We start from the raw sequence: 22968 nt of genomic DNA on the forward strand, positions 1-22968 counted from the left end.
CCGTCGCTCACATGTCTGGTCAACCACCGCTCAGTTATCTGCATCGCGTGGCGCTGTCGCAGTTGAAACTCACGTCGTCTCTTCGCGCCAAGAAGACGGGGTAGCCGGGAGCGGCCAAACGCGCCTCTGGTAGGTCAGGGGAGAGGTCTGGCTGGTCGCGGCGGGTGCCATCCGCGCGAGTAGGGAGCCAGAGTGGTAACAGCAAGAAAACGCGTATCGGCGGCCCCGCTTACGTGCGGCGACTAACGTGCGCCGAGGGCCCTTCTCCAACCGAGGACTGCCGAAGCCGAGTTTCTTTTCCTCCGCGGCGGCCGCCAAAGTACGCTGGTGGGGGGCCCCCTTTCGTTTTACCGGTCCCACGGAAATGGGTCACATTCGGCTGGTCGCGCATGCGCGCACCGCTCCCGTCTGGCGGCCCAGAGTCGTCCCGCAGGGGGGGACGACACAGGAGCACTGCAACCCGCCCGGGCGAAAGCGAACGACGCCGTCATCTGGTCTCGGCGGTTCCGCGCAGCTTTCCTGGACGGGGCCGCGAGGAGTGCATGTCTCAGAACCTTTCCCTCCTCGGCCTCCACTCTCGCCTGGGCCGTTTTCTTTTTCGTTTGGACCGGCTGTGCGTGCGTGTGCGGCAGGCAGGCGAGGGGGAGGGCGGAGAGATTGAGAGTGCGATGCTCTGCGCGACTTGGCAGCAACTGCGATCTCGCCGAACCACCTGTAGCCAGCGAGCGCGTTGTTTGGCCGGCCAGCAGGACAGGCCGCCAGCAGTCAGTCGGCAATAGGGGGGTCCCATCTCGGGCCGCGTGCTGTGTGGTGGTGGATTGCTGCTCCTCGGCCGCTCTCGGGATGAATGTCTGGATAACCCTGCTCGCTCTGGTCGTCACCTTGCAGACCGGTGAGTAGCCGCCGCCTGTACACTCTTTTCCGCTGCACGTCTCGATCGAGGCACGAACGAGATCGAGGCACGTGGACACGAAATGTCCGCCGCAGGACCATATGGTGATCCCTCCCCGCCCGCTCCCCTCACACTCGCGAGGCGTCGCCCGCCGAGGAGGTTCGAATCTGTGTCGGCGGCTTTTGTTTTCTTTGCTTTGTGTGTTCCCCTCCTTGGCACCGTCTGGATTTTTCCCGAGCGGCGAGCCCCGCGGGGGGGCCTCCGACTGTTCTAGTTCTCTCGGGCTGCTTCCGAGATGATGTCATTTCCAGAAGGGAAGGCTTCAATGCATCGGCTCGGTCCGACCGCCGTTAACGATGCCCGGATATGTGTGAAAAACCTGCGAACACGCGGTTGTTTCTTCCCTCGTCGTGCGAAACCGCCAGGCGTTATGGTCCCTCCGTGTGCGCCCAAGGCGTCGGTGTTCCTTCGTGGTCCAGTTTCTTTCCATGAATAGCGGCAGCGACGATCAGTGAACGCCCAGAGTGCCTCGGGCGCACCGGCGGCTGCTGCGGGGAAGTGGACATCTTTTTTTCCGTTCATTAAAGGGCGTGAAGTGCTCGTTATCGCGTTCTTCTGGTTCTCGGGTCTCAGCTGCGTCATTTTCCTCCTGCATGAAGCGGACGCCTTGGATCGGGTTTCAGTCACTGTTCGGCTCCGCAAACTTCGAGGTTGCCCTCTGCGATTTATTGAGTGCAGCACATTGGCAGAGATTCCCAACACAGCACAGGGATGACAGTGTAACGGCGTAATGCAACGTTTAACGATATGTGTAGCTTTCTGAGCAGAATTTTCTTTTGAACTGAAGATTACTTGATACGGTATACGCTGCTTGCAACCATGTCTGCGGTTGTTCAAGAATAGAGAACTTGAGCGCATACTTTCCAGACACCCATCACGTTGTTTTAATGCTGAAGCAGGTCTCTGTTTAAGGCAGTGAAGAAGACTACTAAAACTGATGTGATTATGCGGCCGCTCGTCCGTGGTTCGCCGATTAAGCATTTGTTCAAGAGAGTTCTTTCAAACTGAGTAGGTTTCTCAACTCTGTTGATAAGAGAGCTCGACATCACCCAACGGGCCGGTTGTGGTCAACACGGCTTTCACAGAAATGCGGTAACGTCTCTCTTTCTGACTTAATTTCACAACACTGCCTTCCTTGCCTCACTGGTGAAGTGATTCTGATGGGGAGCCCACTGAAATATGTTCACTGAAGTGTCATTTTTTTTTCGGTTGGCTGTTTAGATTGAGGTATTACTAAAATATCGCGTTTCGGGTCGACTCTCGCCAGCAACGAGTCATATGCACTTCACTGACTGGACGGACGTAACGAGTATAGTCCCCTACAGCTGCCCCTTGCCGGACACGCCCGGTGGTCTCTCGCTGCGAGATGCCTCGACGAGCCTTGACGAGCCGTTACCGCGTCCTTGAACGAGCGAAAGGGGAGGTCCCCTCGATTCCGCGAGGAAAATGTGCCGTTACAGCTTCGGCCGTATAAGACAGCCGTGTGGTGGAAGGGGGGGGGTGCCTGATCGCCGGTTCAGAACGCCAAGGTTACCCAGAACCAGCGCTACCTGTTTGCACCTTGCACATCTTCAGCGCAAAGCCATCCGGTGCCGCGCTGTCCAGGACGCTCTGGCGCCTGTTTTTCGCGACGTTGGCTGCGCGACAGGAAGAAGAAAAAAAGAAAAACTGCCTGTGACTTTTCGTCTTTTTTTTTTCGTTATCTGGCTCCGAGCGTGTCCGTGTTGCCCGCACTACGCGCTTTCATAACGGTTCTTGCCTGGACAACTCGCCGCACTCGACCGGCACTTTTTTCTCCTCTTTTCAGTTTCTCTTTTTCTTTGGCTTTCTTGCTGGACTGCGTAAAGGTGACTCGCGCCAGATGTCTAATGACTCTGCTGGCCTTTCGACCGATGTGCGGCCTCTCTTACGACAACGGACAATTTTCGTACCTGGGGGGTTGCGTCAGTGTGGGTTGTGCCGCTGCCCGGAGGTGGTGGTCTTTGTTGTTGTTTATTCACGCAGTACCACTACCACACACATGCATTCTGGGCCTCTTAGGAACTTCGGTCTTATTCTATTTGGAAACTGCGCACTTGCATTTGTGCACGTTGTGATGCTCTTAACGAGAGAAAACGTGGAATGCCGGATAAATGAATGAGTGGCAAAAGTTATGTTTTTTAGTATCTGCGGATTGCTTGGGTTCAGGATTTTCTTATTCTATTTGCAAACTTCGCACTTGTATTCGTGCACGTTGTGATGGTTTTAACAAGAGAAGAAGTGGAACGCCGGATAACTGAATCAGTCACAAAAGTTTTGGCACGTTAATATCTGTGGATTGTTGGCTTCAGATAGAAAAACAGGCGTGTTGGAAAAGTATAAACAGTATGTTTCGTACAGATGCAACAAATAAAGCCGCCGCGGTGGGTCAGTGGTTATGGCGCTCGGCTGCTGACCCAAAAGACGCGGGTTCGATCCCGGCCGCAGCGCTCGAATTTGGATGGAGGCGAAGTGCTAGACGCGCGCATACTATGCAATGTCAGTGCCCGTTAAAGAACACCAGGTGCTGGAAATTATCCCGAGCCCTCCATTACGGCGTCTCTCATAGTATGAGTCGCTTTTGGATGTTAAACCCCATAAACCCACCTAAAAAACACAGACAAATAAGCTCTGTACGGAGTAGCTGTTGAAGAATGAAGTTCTGCGCTGGTCTGAATTTAGTGCCTGAGAGCGGTGACTAATGTTTGTCCATCGACTCAAGTAGTCGATGACCACCCAGGAAGGCGAACGCTTTTTAAAGCCTTTGTGAAGAAAAGAGGGGTGTTCCGAACAGGATGCGCTTAAAATGGTTATGAACCAAAAGAACATGGTGGATGTCATGGGGGTATGACGTGAAGTTGCCTAATATGCAGCGGTTACCTGACCCGTCACTAAGTGACGTTTGGCTGCTAGAAGGTGCCTATGCGCAGCTTGTGCATTTATTGTTGCCCAGTCGTGAGCGGAGCGAGACTGTAGGCGTAGTGCGAAGAGAGACTGTACTTTGCCTAAACACAGCCCTTCTGCTTGCTGACACATTTCGGCAATAAATCCTGGACAGAAAGGGCACCGTGAAATGGCATTTTGTTTTCGAAAGAAGCAGGAGCCCGTCGTCCTCGGTCATTTTTCTCCACGTAGGAACAATTGGTATCGAGTGCTTTTTTGCGAATCCATTCGTATTGGGCGATACCGGTCCTGACCTGATAACGATTTTCTCAGACAGGCCTTTTATCGATTACTTCGCGATATTTATTTACTTTTTTCCCCGTTTCATCATTCTATACAATGAATGAAGTGGGGTGAGGGCACTATAGAGTGATGAAACTGGTTGAAATGGTAAGCTGGGTAACAGGAAAATCAGTATAGCCACTGTACCTCGTCAACGCAATATTATTAACATTTCCTTAGCTTATACCACTGAGCACATCAGCTGGTTGACTTGAACTATGAAAGGAGCTTGGTGAAAACTACTGGGGCACGTGTCCCACGCAGACCGCTGACTGGAGCGCTAAAGTTCAATTTTATTCCGGCAAAGAAAGCCACCAAAAGCCTCTTTCTAGACGCAGATGCCTCGTGCGCATGCTCCTGAAGCATTCTTTTTTTACATGGCGTATGTTTTGGCGACTGTTGTGTGTGTTGTATGCATCGTTTATTAAGCTGGTTATATACCTTTCCTTTGTTTGCCGTATTTCACGCTGACTGCTGTGCGCGATTATTGCTGTGCTAAGCAGGATTATTTCGCTGTCTGGTTAATTGCAGGGCTTAATGGATTCATGTTTATTTATTTATTTATTTCAGGTTCCTTCATGGCCCTTGGAGGGCATTAGAGAAGGCAGTGAGCAGTTTACAAATACGTACAGAATATATACACAACGGGTTATTTAAAACAATAGCTAACGCGCGTATTTAGCAGCATCATTACACAAGATTTCGATGTTAAGAGAATACAAGTAAACAATATTGCAAAAAAGTATGAAACGCGAAAAAACTTTAGGTTTGATAAACAAAAGTATACAAAGTAGTGTTAAGGCATAAGGTCATTTAGAAATACTCATAACACAAGCTATAATACAAAGCAATGACAACACAGTTAGCAACAGTAAGCGGCAAAAATAACGAAAATGCATGTTTAAAATTGGCGAAATCGCTGTATACAGGATAGCAACGTGAAAATAAATAAAATGACCATTTTATCTAATCTACGACAAAATGATCCCGCAGCCGTTTTTTAAATTCTTCAATGTTGTTAGTAGTAAGTAAGGCTGCAGGTAGGTGGTTCCACTCCGATGAGGTCCTGGGAATGAAAGATGCCAAGCAAGCAGTAGTGCGGCAGAGTGGGATGCCGACCTTCTGCGGATGATCAACGCGTGATGAAATGTATGTAGGTGGAGTGAACAGTGCTCTTTTTAGGTATTCATTCGTGTGAAAAATTTTAAAGAAAAGGCTCAGTCGTGACACTTTTCTGCGCGTCTCAAGGGGTGGTAATGACAATGCATTTTTCATGAGTGTCACGCTATGTGAACGATTATAGTCTGAAAAAATAAAACGGGCTGCTCGATTTTGTACAGCTTCAAGAGCTGTTATCAATGATTTAGTTTGCGGGTCCCAAATTGAAGAAGCATATTCCACCTTAGAACGCACCAAAGATTTATAGAGTGTTAGTTTGACAGAAGAAGAAGCGAGAGAAAAATTTCTTTTTATGTATCCCAGCATGCGATTAGCGTTGGCGACAATGTGGCTGACATGATCATTCCAAGTGAGGTTTGGGGTTAGATACACACCAAGATATTTAAACGATGTAACTGGTGCTAAAGATGTATTGTTAATAGAATAGACTGGAGTATTAGCCATTTTACGACGTGAGAAGCGCATCACTTTGCATTTAGTTTCATTAAGGGTCATTCGCCATTTAGAGCACCAGATAGAGACTGCGTCCAGGTCAGTTTGTAGCAATTCAACGTCGTTAGAATTCTTAATCACATGGTAAACAGCACAGTCATCAGCAAAAAGTTTCATAGAACAGAAAAGGTTGGAAGGTAGATCGTTAATATAAACAAGAAAAAGTAAGGGACCGAGCACCGATCCCTGCGGCACACCAGATGTTACTGCAATTAACGAAGAGTTGTGATTGTTAGCGTGCACGAATTGTGATCGGTTCGTTAGAAAGGATTTAATCCACTCTAGTACGTTAGGGTCAATATTCAGTTTGCTGAGTTTATAAAGAAGCAAGCTATGGGATACTTTGTCGAATGCTTTACAAAAATCTAGAAAGATACAGTCGACTTCACAACCGCGGTCAAGAAAACATTGAATGTCATTAGTTAAAGTGAGAAGCTGTGTTTCGCAAGAAAAAAATTTACGAAAGCCATGTTGCATAGGGGTGAAAAATGAGTTGTTTTCAAGAAACTTTACCAAGTGAGAATATATGACATGCTCCATGATTTTGCAGCAAATGCTGGTTAACGATATTGGGCGGTAGTTAGCTGATGAGTGCTTGTCACCAGATTTGTGGAGTGGAACCACCTTAGCTATCTTCCAGTCTTCTGGTAACCTGCCGAGCTCAATCGACTGTTCGAATATTTTAGATAATATGATAGCGGTGTAAACTTTAGTGTTCTTCAATATTTTAGTGTTAATATTGTCAGGGCCACAAGATGAACTCAGTTTTAGGTTGTCAATGATATTAATGATACCAAAAGAATCAAACCTTAGCGGATCCATTGGAAACTCAATGTGATATTCATAATCAGGGAACGTTGCATTAGAAGTGCATGAAAAGGCTTTACCAAAAGTTTCATTTAGAATATTAGCACAATTAGTAGCTGGAACAGGATTTGATTGGGAGTCGTGAAGTGAAATGTCTGATTGGTCTTGCTTATTTATGATGCTCCAGAATTTTTTGGGATTGCTAGTCAACATTGAAGGCAATATCACATTAAAAAAGTTCTCTTTCGTTTCCTTCAATGTTATTTTGTAGCTTTTGCTAATTTCTTTTAGCTTCGACCAAAGCTCCGGTTTACCGGAGGACTTCGCTTTCCTAAAGATTCGTCTCTTCCTATTATCGATACGTTTTAATTGCCGGTTATACCACGGAGAATGAAGGTTCGTTGTGATGTTTATCTGTGGGATGTGTAAATCTATAAGTTCATGCAGTTTATCCCTAAACAAACACCAATTAATGTCGACTGAACGTTGATCGAAGTTTGTTAGAAAACTGTCGAGAAAATGCTCAAGGGCCTCATTTATAGCTGAGAAATTAGCCTTGCCGTAATTGTATATAACTTTCTTTTTACTTCGCATTTTGAATGACGGTAAGTTCAATTCGACTGCAAGTAGAGAATGGTCACTTATTCCTGGCAAGTAATTAATGTTGGAAACTAAATGTGGCGCATTTGTTAGCAATAGGTCCAATGTATTGGATGCGGAATCTGTCAGTCTTGTTGGCTGAGTAATTACCTGTGTTAAACAAAAGTCGGAGCAGACCGATATAAAATTTGATGATTCTGAAGTACTGGCTCTTGGGCTAAACGTGGTGCATGTCCAGTTAATATCAGGAAAGTTAAAATCGCCAAATAAAAGAATAGGAAGATTGGGAAATGTAGTGGTAATAATGTTTAGGGTGTCGTGAAGATCTTCGCAAAACCCGGAAGGACTCGACGGCGGTCGATAACAAGCACAAAATACTAGCTTTTGAAGACCAACTGTGATTTGAACACAAGTGAATTCGAGCGGAGTGGCAACATCGAACGGCATGTGTGTTATACTGTCTAAATTACATACACTTGTTTCAGTGCTTTTTATTCTGCTTATGTTGCTTGTGTCCATGGTAGAGAGAGGGTGTGGTAGACGTTCCTTGGCGATCGCAAAATGAACAAGGGAGGGGTAAACCTCAGGTTGCTTGAACCAACGTTTCGACAAGAGGACGTGTCTGCGTCTGGGCCAGTTGGGCTTGCGGTTAGTTTTATTTTATGCGTGGTTATCGCATTCGGTATTCCTACGGTTTTCGGTTTGCTTTTTCTCGTTGCGTTATTCCTTACCCATGTAGCGCTTGAGACGTATGGGTCAGTTTGTTGCCGGAAAATAAAGTTTGAAATTAGCGCTCCTTGCCATGTATACGTCTTCGCCTTTTCACCGCGTCCACTTCGAATTAAAGCATGCGATTCCCAATAACCTTAACTTCATGGTCGTTAGCTTGCTAACATTAAAGGCTAGTGCACTTTGGTGCCTAGTACTTCATATTTGTATTATTTGTAACTCGTATTTGCAGCTCATTTGCGAAACACGGCGATTGGTGCGTGTTGAAGCTTTGTTTGCACAGCGCATGCTTTAAGTCGTAAGTGATTTATTGAGGAGCAGGCAAAGTTGTTTGTACCGAATGAGCTTTTCAAGTGTTCGTTTTTGTAGCAGGTTTTAAAATATTTCCAGCTGAATGAACTTCACTTGTCTAAATTCTCACCAGAAAAATCTCTGCCCCGTAGAGGCGAGAGCGAGATGAGCAGCGCCATATAGATGAAAATTCTAAAGAAGCCGGGTGCAAGAAAACCCCCATGAATAGTAAAGAAACTAGAGGAAGCAGAAAGGCTTTACCTCAGCTTTATTACTTTTTTCCTTTTTTAAGGAAAACATTTTTTAAAGAAAATCTCTCTTTCTTTCTTTCTTTCTTTCTTTCTTTCTTTCTTTCTTTCTTTCTTTCTTTCTTTCTTTCTTTCTTTCTTTCTTTCTTTCTTTCTTTCTTTCATTCTTTCATTCTTTCTTTCTTTCCTTATTTCCTTCCTTCCTTTCTTTCTTTCTTTTTCCCTTTCTTCCTTTCCTTCTTTCTTCCTTTCTTTCTTTCTTTCTTTCTTTCTTCCTTTCTTTCCTTCTTACTTTCTTCCTTTCTTTCCTTCTTACTTTCTTTCTTTATTCCTTTCTGTCTTTCTTACTTTCTTTCTCTCTTTCTTTCTTCCTTTCTTTCTTTCTTTCTTCCTTTCTTCCTTTCTTGAAGCAAACATTTTCCAGTACCAACACGTTCCATGCGCACTCATAAGAAATTTTTGTGGCCTCCGGCATATCGTTATCCACAACTAGAGCCGGAGAAGCGTCTTCCAGCCGGGCACCAGCGCGCCGGCAGCCGTCGAAACGAGAAGGCCCGAAGGCCAGCGATGGCGGAATGGTCATGTGACCAATTATGGCGGCGCCCATGCTCCCGCGCTGTAAAGCGTCTATACTGCGAACTCTGGAAAGGCTTCAGTTCGCACTCTATTCAAGAGCGATGTTGTCGGGTTTGAAAATGAAGGCTCAGAAAAATTTCGACCACTTTTTGCTGCCCTCATGAGCAGCGAACGCCTACAGCGCACTCTTTCTTTTTTGGGTACTCGGCGTACTCCGTACTTGAGATTAAGTACAACGCTACGTCAGATTTGTTTATGTTAATTATATGCAACAGCAGTAGGAAGTGTTGTCTTGAGTTAAACCATTCAGCATTCAAGGATTTTACTTTTTTGACGCCGTACCTTGTTGGCAGATGATAGGGCCGTAGTGTAGTGCGGGGTCAAGAGATTCAGCCAGATAAAACGAGCGCAGAGTGATCAAAGCAGACTGGGAGTCGCTTAGAGCTTCAGAAATTTCTCCGGCAAGAAAGACCAGGAAGAGAGCTAACTGCAAGGCCCGAATAGTAAAGCCTGGCTAAGATTTGCGTGCTGCAGTACGGCCGCTACAACCACCGGCACTTGCGCCCGGAGGCGACTATACTACACAGCCTTTTCAACTATTTATTAGCTCTTGCGCTCACAGGAACAAAATCGCTCTCCAATGCGTGCCCTGCGCAATAAGAGTGAAAATACCCGACAGAATACCTTAGACAGCAATTCTGAAGGAAATAAAGTCGGCGGTTTGTGAGTTTCTAAGTCCTTATTTCTGTTCAGAGAAAAATTCTTTGAATTATTTATCTACGTAGGTCTATATTTCTCTTCAATTATTTCCCAAACGTGGCGACCACATTGATTACATTTATTCTTCCAAGCAGCAAAGTCTCGGGAGCTGCAATAAAAGAGTGGAAGTCCGCTGCCTTTATTTCGAATTAGTAGTGGTGACAGCCAGTCTAACGTGTTTTGGCGTCGAGGTTTTTAATGTGCTTTTACTGTGCGTGCATGCATCGGATTTAACACTCAGTGAGTGCGCATATTGCGCTCCTGGGCAAGTGTACTGCAGGAACTTATCCGTGCTTCCTCTCGCCAACACTTCCTCCTCCTGTTGCATCGTATATTACAGATTAACGTCAAGGGACCTAAGTAGCTCTAGGCTTTAAGCAGGAAAAAATGTACTTAAGGAAACACAGATTACCAAGAATTTATGCAATCACATCGTTTTTTCGCTCGAAATTCTGTACTGCGCTTTAAGTTTTTTTTTTTTGTATTTGCCGGCATATGTCAGCTGTCAGTATGCACCGTAATGAACATAATGAATACTGCTCTGCTTTCGTGTGTAAGAGAACTGTAGTTATCTGTACGCTAATGGTTCACCACGTTTATCCAGATCTAATGTAATTCTTTTAATGTGCTCACTCTATTCTTGCGGCTGAGCAAGAAAAAATAAGAGTGCCGCGTACTGTCCGATGTCAGTGTACGTTAAAACCCAAGGTGATCGAAATTTCCGGAGCCCTTCACTACGGCGTCCATCATAGCCTGAGTCACTTTGGGTCGTTAAGCCCAAGTGAACCAATGAGCCAAACGAAGAGAAAATAAGCATCTATGCTACCGAAAATAGGGAATTTTTTCAAGCTGAATATTAAAAAAAAAAATGTTTGCATCCATAGCCATGATCATCTGCGGCATAACAGCGATCTCTTCCTTAGTTGGTCTGTGCGATGCGGCCATAGTGAAAGGAATCACAGTTCATGCAGGTAAGAGCGGCCCGGCTATAACGATGGACAAAGGTTGTCACTGATAAGTGAAATTACATGCTCGCAATGACATATTAAAGCCGAATATTTATCGAAAAATATGCAGTGCGTACAGGCTGCCCATGTGTGTACGCGGTAGTTAAACCATAGAGCTGTAGATGTAATTGCACTGGAGGGATCATACTACAACATCTGCTCCTGCTTTGCAAATCTAACCGAGCAATGGGGTCTTCTTTTCAGCCATGCGCAGAGCTCTTGCGGGACTCTTACGAACCGAATTTTCTTGAAAAGTGAGGACAGGGTATCTCCTTGCCTTAAGCAGATCTAGAGCTTAAGGGCTATGAAGCCCTTACTGCACGGATGAGACGCAAAAACCGTTTATCGAAGAATGAGTAGCGAGAAGACAGAATATAAAGAAAGAGAGAAACAAGTGAAAACATAATAAAAAGCAGAAAGGAAGAAAGCTGTTCTAGAAAGTAGAAGAGGAAGATAAAGCAGAAAGGAAAGGAAAGAAGAGAAGATAAAATAGAAACAATGGATTTTGAGATTGTAAGAAGAAAACAGAAAGAGTAAAATGGTCGATAGAATAGCGCATAATTTGGACGGCGTGCGTGATCGCCTGCGCGCGTTTTGAGACGAGCCGAAGGTCGGGAAAGGGTATCGCAGCCGCGAATGAATACCATGAGTATTGCCCCCAATGGAGCCTCATCTTCGTCCCTGCTTTGTTCTTGTGCGCTCGGCTTGGGTGAGGGTGAGAGCTGGGGTAAATGGGAAGCGGTGGGGGATAGCAGGACTACGAGCTCACGTGTGTGTCAGCTCCCTAGGTCATTACATTACTACGCCCTCCCCGTACAGGCACCCACGCAGCTCTTTCCCTGCTCCCGGCATAGGCCGTCTGCGGCAGCAATCTCCGGGCCGCCGATATTACTTCGTCGGAAGGGAAGTCTTATGACCAAACTGTTTCAATTTTCCCCTCGAGCGAGTTTGCAAAGAGGTAATTATTGGGGAGGCCGTACTTAAGGCTTGCTGTTTCTCTTGCGTCGCCGTCTGGAGCTTTTCATTTGGCTCCACGTGTCCACTTCGTAAGCGGCCCGCGAGAAAGTAAACACTGCGGGAATTTGAAATAAAATGTCTAAAATGACCCGAGGTGGCGCTTTCCACGGCCCAACGAGCGCGGGATCTCTCTCTCTCTCTTTGAAGCTTTTCTAACACCATTATTACAGACCGGGAGAAAGGTCCTCGGGGGATCTTAGAGAGCTCTAGTTAATCATTGAACGCGCTAAGTAGTACGTTACTGCGGAGGTATATCAGCTACGACACGTTTCGCAGAATCCGTTATTTTGCTGCTTGACAGTTTTAAGTACGCCGGCCCGTTCTTCTGATGTAAGGGAAGTTTATACTTTCTCGAGGCTATGATGAAATTTATTCGGAGCAAGGCTCACACGAAGAAGTATGTGGTAATCGCCTGTGAAAAGAGTTCGGAAATTTTTAGACCAGCGCACATTTCAATGTATTACTTGAAATATTTGTACCCGACATCATACCTTCCGTCAGGAATTTGTTATGGCATGTAATCTGGGCTTTCGCAAGTTCGCTTAATTCGCTCGTTTCTAACCACTTCTCCTACCCCATTCAGGATAACTCACCAAAAACGTCTTCCGGTTGACCTTCCAGCCGTTCCTTTGCCTATTTCCTCACTCGAAGGAGAGACTTTAATTTTATTGCTCGTGCACAAAACTTTTTTTTTTTTGCAGAAATTGAACTCTTCAAGTAACTTGTGTAACTTGCTCACATTATACAGTAGTGCTGTTCAAGGCTTAAGCCAACTAACCCCTTCACAGAAGTTTCCTGCTACACTCTAAAAATAAAGTAGTAAACAGGCAGTAAGCACATCGTTTTATAAAAGGGTGTCCCCTAGAGAACATATAGCTTTCTTTTTACAACCAAATAGGCTCATTCGTGCTTCGAGTGTATAATATTTGAGCCGAAGCGAATGCGCCATGCGGACAATGAGAGTTTTCAGAACAGCTGGATTCTTCTTCGCGATGAGAGGCATTGCAAAAGTTTAAACACGGGCCTCTTACTGACATCTTTCCCGCTTAGATATGTTACCAGTGTACTTTCATGGGGACTGCCACCAATTTCCTGCGTCATGTTTTCGTACTGAGACTGATACTTTTCAATTCCAGTCGCAACGCTTTTTAGGCAACATTTTAAAAAGTTTGCACGAGAGAGGGAAGTGTTGTCAGCAGTTTTACCGCGGCGACGACGAGTGCACTTGTATTTCTGGCTTAGTTTTTCTTTATTTCATCTTTTGGTTCTTGATCGGCTTTTCTCAGGACAAAAACAATTACTTTTATAGTGAACATCACCGAAATGCATCAGTATTTGAAGCCATTTGCATGGTATTAAACTCCGCACACAGAGTGCAGGACTAAAACTGCTGGCGGCTTAGCATTGTCAAGCCCGAAATATTGTGCGAAAGCAGTTTAGTGCATGTGGACACCACTGCCACGTACCTAAAGGCGAGATTGACGTGTCCACAGACCTAGGGAGTCAGTTATGCGCCTTTCGTTTCCTTAAAATAAATGGAGTCTACAATGCTGTCTACGCCAACGCTAAAGAACCCAATGAATCAATCGCCGTATTGCTCCAGTACCGCGTTCCTGCCAAAACGTTGGACACGCAAACGCAAGCAGAGCACACCTGTCACTCCACCACGTATACCTCAAAGCGCGATTGAGGTGTCCACTGTCCCAATGAGCCAGTTACGCACGTTTCGTTTTCTTTTGTGACTTTCTGCGCACAGTTGGAAGGGGATGAAGACGACGACGTGCAATGCACAGAGCGAGTGTGTGGCATTTTAACAAGAGGCGTGATCGGTTGCGGCGATAGCATAGCGGTCTCGTGCTGTGGCCAGCGACCTGTTTCCGCCGCCGCCGCGGATTCGAAACACATTGAAGGCAATATTTATTATTGCGAAAGCAATACTACTTGCACTTTCACGCCTATGCCGTGCCGCGGCCGGTGGCCACCATCGTGCCGCGGCCGGTGACCACCATTGACCTTCATTTCACCTTGATTGCATTAGATTGGATTAGATTAGATTAGATTGGATTGGACTGGACTGGATTCGGTTGGATTAGATTATATTGGATTGGATTAGATTGAAATGGATTGGATTGCGTCGGTTTGGATTACATTACATTGAATTGGATTGGAGTGGATTGTGTTGGAGTGGATTGCATTGGAGTGGATTGTATTAGTTTGGACTAGATTACATTGGATTGGATTTGATTTGAGTGGATTGGATTGCAGTGGATTGCATTCGATAGCATTGCATTGGATTGGATTGGTTTGGATTGCATTGTATAGCATTACATTTAATTCGATTGGAGTGGACTGGATTGGATTGGGGTGGATTGGATGGGATGGGATTGGATTGGTTTGAATTGGATAGGATTGGATTGTATAACTGTCGTGTCCGGTCGCTGTGTTGAATGCAGCGAAAGACGCACACGGTACTTTAAGACTTCGTTTATTTAAAGCCGATGAGGGTGCGACCAGCGTCGACCGAGGCAGCAGCCGAACTGGCCGCCCGAAGAAAGGAGGGAGCTGAGAAGCGTCCACGGGAGGGAGTGGCTTCCCAGAACAGGAGGAGGGTGCGGGGGCGCACCGTGGGGGGGCATCCGGCGACAGCGTGCGACGAGGGGCAAGCGGTCGTTAGGAGGAGGATTGAGTGGTCGTTAGGAGGAGGATGCGACTGTCGTTAGGAGGGGAATGCGAGTGGTCGTTAGGAGGGGGCGCACACACACAAAAGCAATAAGGGGACACAACACTTCCTTCCCCCTTAGAAAGTTGCCTGGTATCGTGCAGGGGGTCGGCGCTCACGCGTGGAGGCGCGCTGGCTTTGTGCGCTCGGGGGAGAAACACTTGTAGGCTGGCTGTTGTTCGCTGTGTCTCCTAGGTCTGTCCTGGGCGAAGTCTCTTCTTCCTGGAAGAGGTGCCAGGCTATGTGGGAAGATGGTGCACGTGTTCTCTCCGCTGGCGGACAGCTCTCAGACGGCGTCGTAAATCTACGCAGCTGGTTGAGATGTCGGCGTGCTACTGTGCCATGTATGTTGACGAGCCAAGAGCGCAGGCCTATGCGTCTGACAATTGTAGCTTCCTCCCAGCGTGGCTTTTTCAGAAACTGTCGGGCGAGGACGCGCTGCCCCTCATTAAGCGTGCCGCAGCGCGGAATTGCTTTTTCTTCCCGGAACGTCTCTGCCTTTGGCTCGGGGAGGATGGCTGTGAGCTGGGTTCGCATTTCACGCTCGAACATCATTTTCGAGGGGGTCTCGCCTGTTGTGCTCTGAACCGTCGTGTGCTGCTTGAAGAGAAAGCGCGCAAGGCGGCGCTGCAGCGAGCCTGTCTGATCTCTTTCAAGGGCGCGTTTTAGCTCGGCTACGTAGCGCTCGGCTTGTCCGTTTGTCGCTGGGTGGTAGGGGGCCGATGTAACTGATGAGATCCCGTTGTCGCGATAAAACTTGAGGATCTCCGCAGACACAAACGGTGTTCCGTTGTCCGACACTACCTTGCGCGGCAGGCCGAACGTTGCAAATAGTGATCGGAGGTTGTCAATGACTGCTGCCGAAGTCGTCTGTCCCATTTGCCTTATCTCAAGCCACTTTGTGTAGGCGTCTACGACCACAAGGAAAGTGCAGCCCTCAATTGGTCCTGCAAAATCAATGTGCAGTGTGTGCCATGGTGTGTCTGGCTTTTCCCATTCTGGGACAGGAGCTTTCGGCGGGGCGCTCCGGCTGCTCTGGCAAGGCTTGCATTCTCGCACCACTGTTTCGATGTCGTTGTCAATGCCAGGCCACCACATGTAGCTTCTGGCACACTTTTTCATTGCAACGATGCCCCGATGTCCGGCGTGGATGAGAGACATAGCTTGTGCGCGTAGTTCTCTCGGCATCACAACTCGGGACCCAAATATGATGCAGCCGCGATGGGTGCTCAACTCTGTAGCTCGCCTGCGGTAAGCGTCGAAGTTGTCCCCTTTGAGTTTATGCATGTTGCCTTGTTGAACAGCTGTGTAAACTAGCCGGAGAGCTGCGCACTTCTGCGTAGATGCTGCAACTGTGCCTGCTGTAAGCGGAGGTTCTGGCAGTGCTTCGAACATCAGAACGTCTCCTGGTGGAAATGGTTCGTCAACAGTTGCGTCTAGTGGCAGACGGCTTAGCGCATCGGCGTTTTGATGTTTACCGCATATCATCACGCCTAGTGGAGAAAACCAGTTTCTCCCTAGAAGGCTTGATCCTGTGCCCTTCACAACAAGCAGAGGTAGCGTATGGGTCTGGCCGTTGTAGTTAACCTGCACGTTGGCAGAGCCCAATAGTGGCAGATTCTGTCCTGACCACGTTCGCAGGTGCGTGTCGTCTTGTTGCAGGGCGGGTGCGTCAGATGGCCATGAAGTTCGGAACGTGTCCTCACTGATCAGAGTACAGGCTGCGCCGGAGTCCACCTCGAACTTAATCAGCTGGTGATGTACGCTTACTTCTGTAAAAATCTTCGGTCGCGTGCCGAGATTCATGGTGTTCAGGTCGTACAACACAGATGGTGTTGCTGATGTTGTTCCATGGAGATCAGATAGCGGCGTATTCTCTGAGGCGTTGACGCTGTGATTAGGCTGGGAAGGTGACTTTATCTTGGCAAGTCTCCGTTTCGTAATGCATGCTCTTTCGATATGCCCTCGCTTGTGGCAAAAATTACACGTGGCTGACTGGAATCGACATCCCTGGGGGTTGTGTTGGTCGTCACACCGCCAGCAGCGTTGTGCCTTTTTGACCGATTTTACAACAACAGAAGGCTTGCGCACCTGGTTGCTTGTCTGGTGTACCGGCTCGGTGTTCCGGCGAATCCCTCTCTGCTGGTGACCGGCGCTCTCCGCTCGAACGGCGATGTCGTAAGCTTTGCTGAATGTGAGGTCCTTCTCAGCGAACAGGCGCTGCTGCAGTGACTCGTCACTCAGTCCGCACACAAATCTGTCGCGTAACATCACGTCCAAGGGAAGCATGGTGGTGTTAGCAGAAGAAGCTGCGTCTCCCTCCTGCCCGGTAGCTGTTGTCGACAGCGTTCCAAAATTGCAGTCGGCAGCGAGCTTCTTGAGCGCAGCTACGTAGGCGCTCACAGTTTCTGCTCCCAGTTGATCTCGTCGTTGGAAGCGAGCCCGGCTGTAGACCTCGGATGGCCTTGGGTCGTAGTGCTTTTGCAGCGCTTTTACGATGTCGTCGTAAGACACTGCCGCTGGTGTGCTTGGCTGAATAAGGGCGCAGACAGTATCGTAGGTCTGCTCCCCGCACAGCGTCAGCAGGTTGGCCCTCTTCAAGGCTGGGTCTGTGATGTTGTTAGCTTCAAAGTAGAACTGAAGGCGTCCAACCCACGATGACCACGATGAGCCGTTGAACTCTGGTATCTGATTGGGAAACCCTCGCGTAGCCATGGCTTGTCAATAGCGTTGCGTAGCGCGGGTCGAATCCACTTTCTCGTCGCCACTGTCGTGTCCGGTCGCTGTGTTGAATGCAGCGAAAGACGCACACGGTACTTTAAGACTTCGTTTATTTAAAGCCGATGAGGGTGCGACCAGCGTCGACCGAGGCAGCAGCCGAACTGGCCGCCCGAAGAAAGGAGGGAGCTGAGAAGCGTCCACGGGAGGGAGTGGCTTCCCAGAACAGGAGGAGGGTGCGGGGGCGCACCGTGGGGGGGCATCCGGCGACAGCGTGCGACGAGGGGCAAGCGGTCGTTAGGAGGAGGATTGAGTGGTCGTTAGGAGGAGGATGCGACTGTCGTTAGGAGGGGAATGCGAGTGGTCGTTAGGAGGGGGCGCACACACACAAAAGCAATAAGGGGACACAACAATAACCGATACATCACTACAAGTCTAACCACAAGCACCACCACCAGCTACACTACCATCTGTACCATGGCGTAGGTACGGATATTGCTTTCGCAATTACCGGGCTTAACCAAGCTAAGCCACCGCGATTTTTTTATTTCTGAAGGCATCTGAAGGGCTCCAGAAAAACAGATTTTTAAAGGACTGAAGTACCACTTTCGCACTAAAAGAAGTGTCCGAAGTCGCTCCATAATAGCCCGTTGAGAGAAAAAGAATGTCATTTAACTCCTAGCGTGTACGTCTCTCAACAAAGGGTATACCATTGAACTTCTAGACCTGATATCGACAACAGCCGGCCGTTACGCCATATGACCACAGCAACCAGCAACCAGCTTGTGAGAAATTTATGTCGCGAAAGGCAATGGATTTAGTGCTTTTGTCGGAACTAGACGTGTCAAGTTAGCCACTTGTGACGGAGAACGGTGCTTCGGGTGGCATTTATTCCCTGAGAAAGTGAATACTGAGCGCACGAATAAAACCGCAGGGGTCGTACTGAATGTGCACCCTTATGGTGCGCATTACTGGAGTTCAGGTAAGAGCTACTGACTTTCAACAACAAGAAAGAAGTGTTGGTGTACTGATTGCTCGAGGATAATTCTTTAAATACACTTTGTGCAAGCGAATCTGTAGTTTGATGGAAGTTTGTCATCGAGCATGGGTACTACACTAGCTTCGTCCATCCCATTAACCAGTATCGCCCATGTACTATTCTCTCGGTCGTTTTGTGCACTTCTCCCGCTTCTTCTTAGAGCAGCAGAGAACCAGAAGGAAGGCCCTAACTAAAGTAAACGTGGGTCGCACGCTGTAGATGGTAAAAAGGACGGGATCTTAGCCAGTCAAACGATATCCTACACTCGAACGGCCTTGCGGAGTGCGGTAATATTCGTTCTGTAACGTGGTTGTTGCGGTGGCCTTGAAAGTATCGTTGACACGTATTTGAAGGTTTAATGCAGAAGATGATTCGTTTGTTGTTGATGTCCTGTTGAAAGTAGCACTATGGAGGGTGAGGGCTTGCTTTTTTTAAATACACGCCTCAGTTGCGAGCCTTCATGCCTGTTTCAACTCCAAGATACCTCGGGTAACTGGAAGCATCGACAACTCTCACTTATTTTCACTAGTATCTAAGACTAATCGGAGTTCTGAAATTTTTGTCTTGTGACTTTAAATGAAAGCGGAATCATTTAAAGCTAGATCTCTGGAATGACTTCAAAAACGCGAGTAGAGGGGCGATTTCAATATGGGCAAAGATGAAATATGTTCTTTTTTTGCACGAAACTGCACAATGAATTTCAAAAAGTGCACAGAGCTGACAAGAGCACGCGGCCATTCGTTGTACCAAGAAAATGGCATAAAGTAAAAAAAGAAACAGTGAGACGGGCACCTTTCAGGATTCAGTACGGACAACCACCCTTTCGACTAGCGCCATGGTGAGCGTAAAAGGTTAGCTTTGGCACAAGTTCCACCTCTGTAGCTCAGCGGAATATTTAGTTACCAGCTTGCTTTTAGTTGTGCTCTCTGTGTAAACAGGTTTCTATTTTGCTTGTTTGCTTTATAGCTCAGAACGCAATGCAGGGTACCATCGCAACGGCAGGGGCTCATGCAGAGTAAGCAAATCTACGCTAGAGCCGAAGGCCATACGCAGACTCAACTATCAAAAACCTGCAGATGCGTGTTTGGGCATATTCGCATTTGCCTCCGCGGGCAATGCATCATCGGGATCAGAAATCGATTAATCTATATGACCCACAAGCAATGAGACCAAAGCATGTATGCAGGGATAGGGGATTCCGGATTAGAGTAGTTCGACTACTGTCTGAGGCTGAACGCTCGGAGATTTATGCCAAATAGTGCTGGAAACTCCGTCTGGATGGCTGACGGCCTTCGGTTACTGCGGCTAAGGTTTAACAGGGTGTCGCTGAACCTAATGAAATATCAGTGCAGTGTGAACAGTCTTTGCTGAACGAGTTTTGGGGGATAATTTGCTCATAAATCACTCTCAGTAAGCGAATATTCACTTCTGACTCGCCTTGCGGCGTTTCAATAGTCAAGCCACGATGGTTCTCTCTTAGAGCTGTATTCCAACCATCCTTCATTTTGGTTGATAGCGCGTTAAGAGTGATTAAACTGGGTTAAAGAAAAATAGTTAATCACCAACTTGTTCTGTTAGAAAATCTGCGACGTTTTTTGCGAACATGATCAGTGAAATATTAGTGTGAAAACGCCTCCATTATATTGCACTGAACATAACTTATGCCGATGATGTTTAAGCGATTTGAATGAGTAAACACTTGTATGCACTTGCAGCCTCAGATGGCCATAAACGAAACTCATTGAAATGCAATGCACCGATTTTCCTTGTTACGTGATGCGCACACGCGCGCAAATGGCACTTCAGGTACTTCTGGCAAGAAAATATACAATGAGTAGCAGATTATTTGCTGCCCAACAGAATGCAATCATTCTGTAGCTTTGTTAGTAGTCGCGCCATATCACCGACCCTCTCTCAGGTAAGGCGTCTAGTCATAGTTATCCATGCTGGTTCCTCTAACGAAGTAAATAACGCAACAAAGTAGCTTTAGCAACAAACTGCTGGTTTTTTGTGGTAGTGGCTGGTCCAGAAACCGTTGCGCTTAACGTCCCACTCGTTAGCCCACCCCACAACAACGCTACGACGTTTAGCTTAAATGCGCCTAACTGAACCGAAAGATATCGGGGAGAGCTGCTACCCAGGCTGGTGACGGGCTTCGGAAGCTGAACCTTTTCGGTCTTACCGGCACCTAGAGCATCCCTGTGTCTTATTCCCATCATGCTTCATGCGTTAGACTTGCGGACCAGCCAAATGTTTATGGTCTACAAGGTTCTTCGCTAAGAGAAGAACACATGCGCATCTATGGGGGTGTGGGCGATAGTGTCGATGTCAATAGCGAGCTTGCCCTGCGGACTGTCAAACGTGTCGTGTGAGAAGAAGGGGTCTAGTGGTAAGCTCTTCGGCGGAAAGACATCAAGTTTCGTGTTTGTTTTTTCTCGCTTTTATTTACCAAACCACCGACACAGACCTCACACAGAAGGTGACAGTAATGCAGTCAAGTAGAACATAACTACATGCTTTGAAAATGACATATTTCTATCATAAAATATAAAATAAATAGAAAAAAATTACAACCAAAAGTGCAAACATATTGGTTGTACGTTTTACGTAAGTTAGAGGAATATTGAAAGAAATAGATTTAGGTTCGTACAAAAAGTGAAACAAAAAGAACAACACCATGTGAGGAAACAAAAAAAAAGCATGGATGTGCAGTAAAATTCACGCGGTACATTTGAGTGGAATCAACCAAAAGAAGATTACAACCATCTTAGCGACTGAAGCTCTCCCGCGGTGCGATTAAAATAATTTTGGACTTAGTTAAGAATTCATTTTACGTTCACTGCGAATACAAGGTTGTGTCAAGCATTGCTTGAACGGAAGGAATGTTAGCTCGAAGGCAGGGTCAGAAAAGGCGAAGGTTGAAGAAGGCACAGAGGACGAATCTCAGGAATACCGAACACACCAGGATGTATTTCGAAGGCGAGTCACATGCACTCGGGCAGGTTCTTAGCACGTGTCGCGCGTGGCAGAACTAGACCACCTGTTTGTTCGACGCGGCATCAAAACTGCTATGTTCCTTGTGCGACACGGGTGGTTTATAAGATACCGCTGACATGCGAAAAAGTTTACATCGGTCAAACTGGCCGGTGTATAAATGAAAGGCTACGAGAGCACCATAACTCTCTGACTCCGGCTGACGGAGCAAACTTGCCTCGCCATTGCCGCGATTGCGGGTGCTACCCGTTGTTTTCCAATGTTACCTTTCTTGGTAGAGGCAAGGATAAGGTTGAGCGGGAAATCCTCGAAGCATTTCACATTAGCAATCATGGAGATAACTGTGTTAGCACGGCTTCTATCACGTTGATGCAGAAAGAATTAGGTTACTTGTCCCGTTGACACCGCAGTTTGACTATCTTAGGAGATCGCGTTTCTTGATTTTTTGGGCTGGTTTTGCGGTGCCGTTGAGTTGCGCATGCTCTGTTGGGTTTTCTTGGAGACTGGCTGTTTTTTCAATAAAGCACAGTTGATAGTAACCAGTCGTTGTGTGTGCCTCGTCTCTCCTTTGTCCCTGTCTTTTTGGCTGGTTTTTCTTAAGTATAATGTACCAACTAACCCAGATTTCAACTCTTCTGCAGGTTCTTAGCAGCATCGGGAGACAGCTTGGTGGCGGGCTGCACGAAGATTTGAAATTCCGGTTATCACATGAGCCCCAGATATATTTACAGCGTGTATTCCAGACTAGTTGGCAAGGCTGCCACCCGTGGTGATGTCGGTGTGAATACAGATTAAATGCTGATCTGAAGCAGTGAACAAGTTCCCGGTTTTACGACGCGGCTTCACGGTTGCAGGTTGCTTCAAATGATCCTGAAGGCCACAAAAATGCCCTAGTTTCTTTTTTTAACTTAGGAGGAGGGTATATTCCTGGCGAATCTGCCAGTTGCTTACTTTTGAGCAACTAATATCTAAACGCGGAAAGATGCTTGGAATGCAAACATGAACACGTTTTTGGCATTCGGAAACCATTGTTGCTACGCAGTTTTCAGCTTTGTCCGCGCTTAGGTGTGCGATCTCGGCAGAGTAATGAGAGAGGATCATCTGCCTAAGGCTGAATAAAGAAGTGCATAGTTATCTTGCTAATTAAATTATATATATTCAACACTGTTACAACGTTGACGGGTTTTAAGTGCATGGCTGCGCTGACATGAGTTTTATATCATAATTTGCGTCTAGGAGAATGTTCTTATTTATTTGATCATTAATTTATTTACTTATCTGTTGAGACGGCAATCCCTTTTACGAGATTTTTGAAAGGTTCTAGGAAGAAACGACGGAAACATAAATGAAAAAAATTACGCTTAAAATATTTAAGCAGAAACAAGCTCAAGGACTTGACTGAACGCGCTGTCAAAAGACGTTTGTTCAAAATGAGCTTCATCGAATGACAGGTCTGCAAAACCCCTCACCTGCCAAAGCAGCAATCTAAAGATTTTGGAAACTAAAGAAAAGTAACAGAGCTGGCCCAGACTCTCTAACGGGCAATCGGAAATGAAGATCGCTAGGCAGTTCGAAGTTTCACCGTCAACAAGAACTTT

At 46.9% G+C, this 22968-nt stretch overlaps 1 protein-coding gene across 1 annotated transcript in view; it reads left to right on the top strand.

Moving 5' to 3' along the window:
* Nucleotides 1-555: 555 nt before the first annotated feature.
* The window catches only part of LOC149338746 (uncharacterized), an 89140-nt gene continuing 66727 nt past the window's right edge, over nt 556-22968 (top strand). Inside the window, exon 1 of the mRNA XM_089550348.1 lies at nt 556-892. Within this exon, the coding sequence (XP_089406474.1) occupies nt 844-892 (49 nt within the window). The 5' untranslated portion in view covers nt 556-843. The remainder of the gene's footprint in view (nt 893-22968) is intronic.

The sequence above is a fragment of the Amblyomma mixtum genome, chromosome 6, assembly GCF_055824585.1.
Source record: "Amblyomma mixtum isolate Tamu chromosome 6, ASM5582458v1, whole genome shotgun sequence".
Lineage (NCBI taxonomy): Eukaryota > Metazoa > Arthropoda > Arachnida > Ixodida > Ixodidae > Amblyomma > Amblyomma mixtum.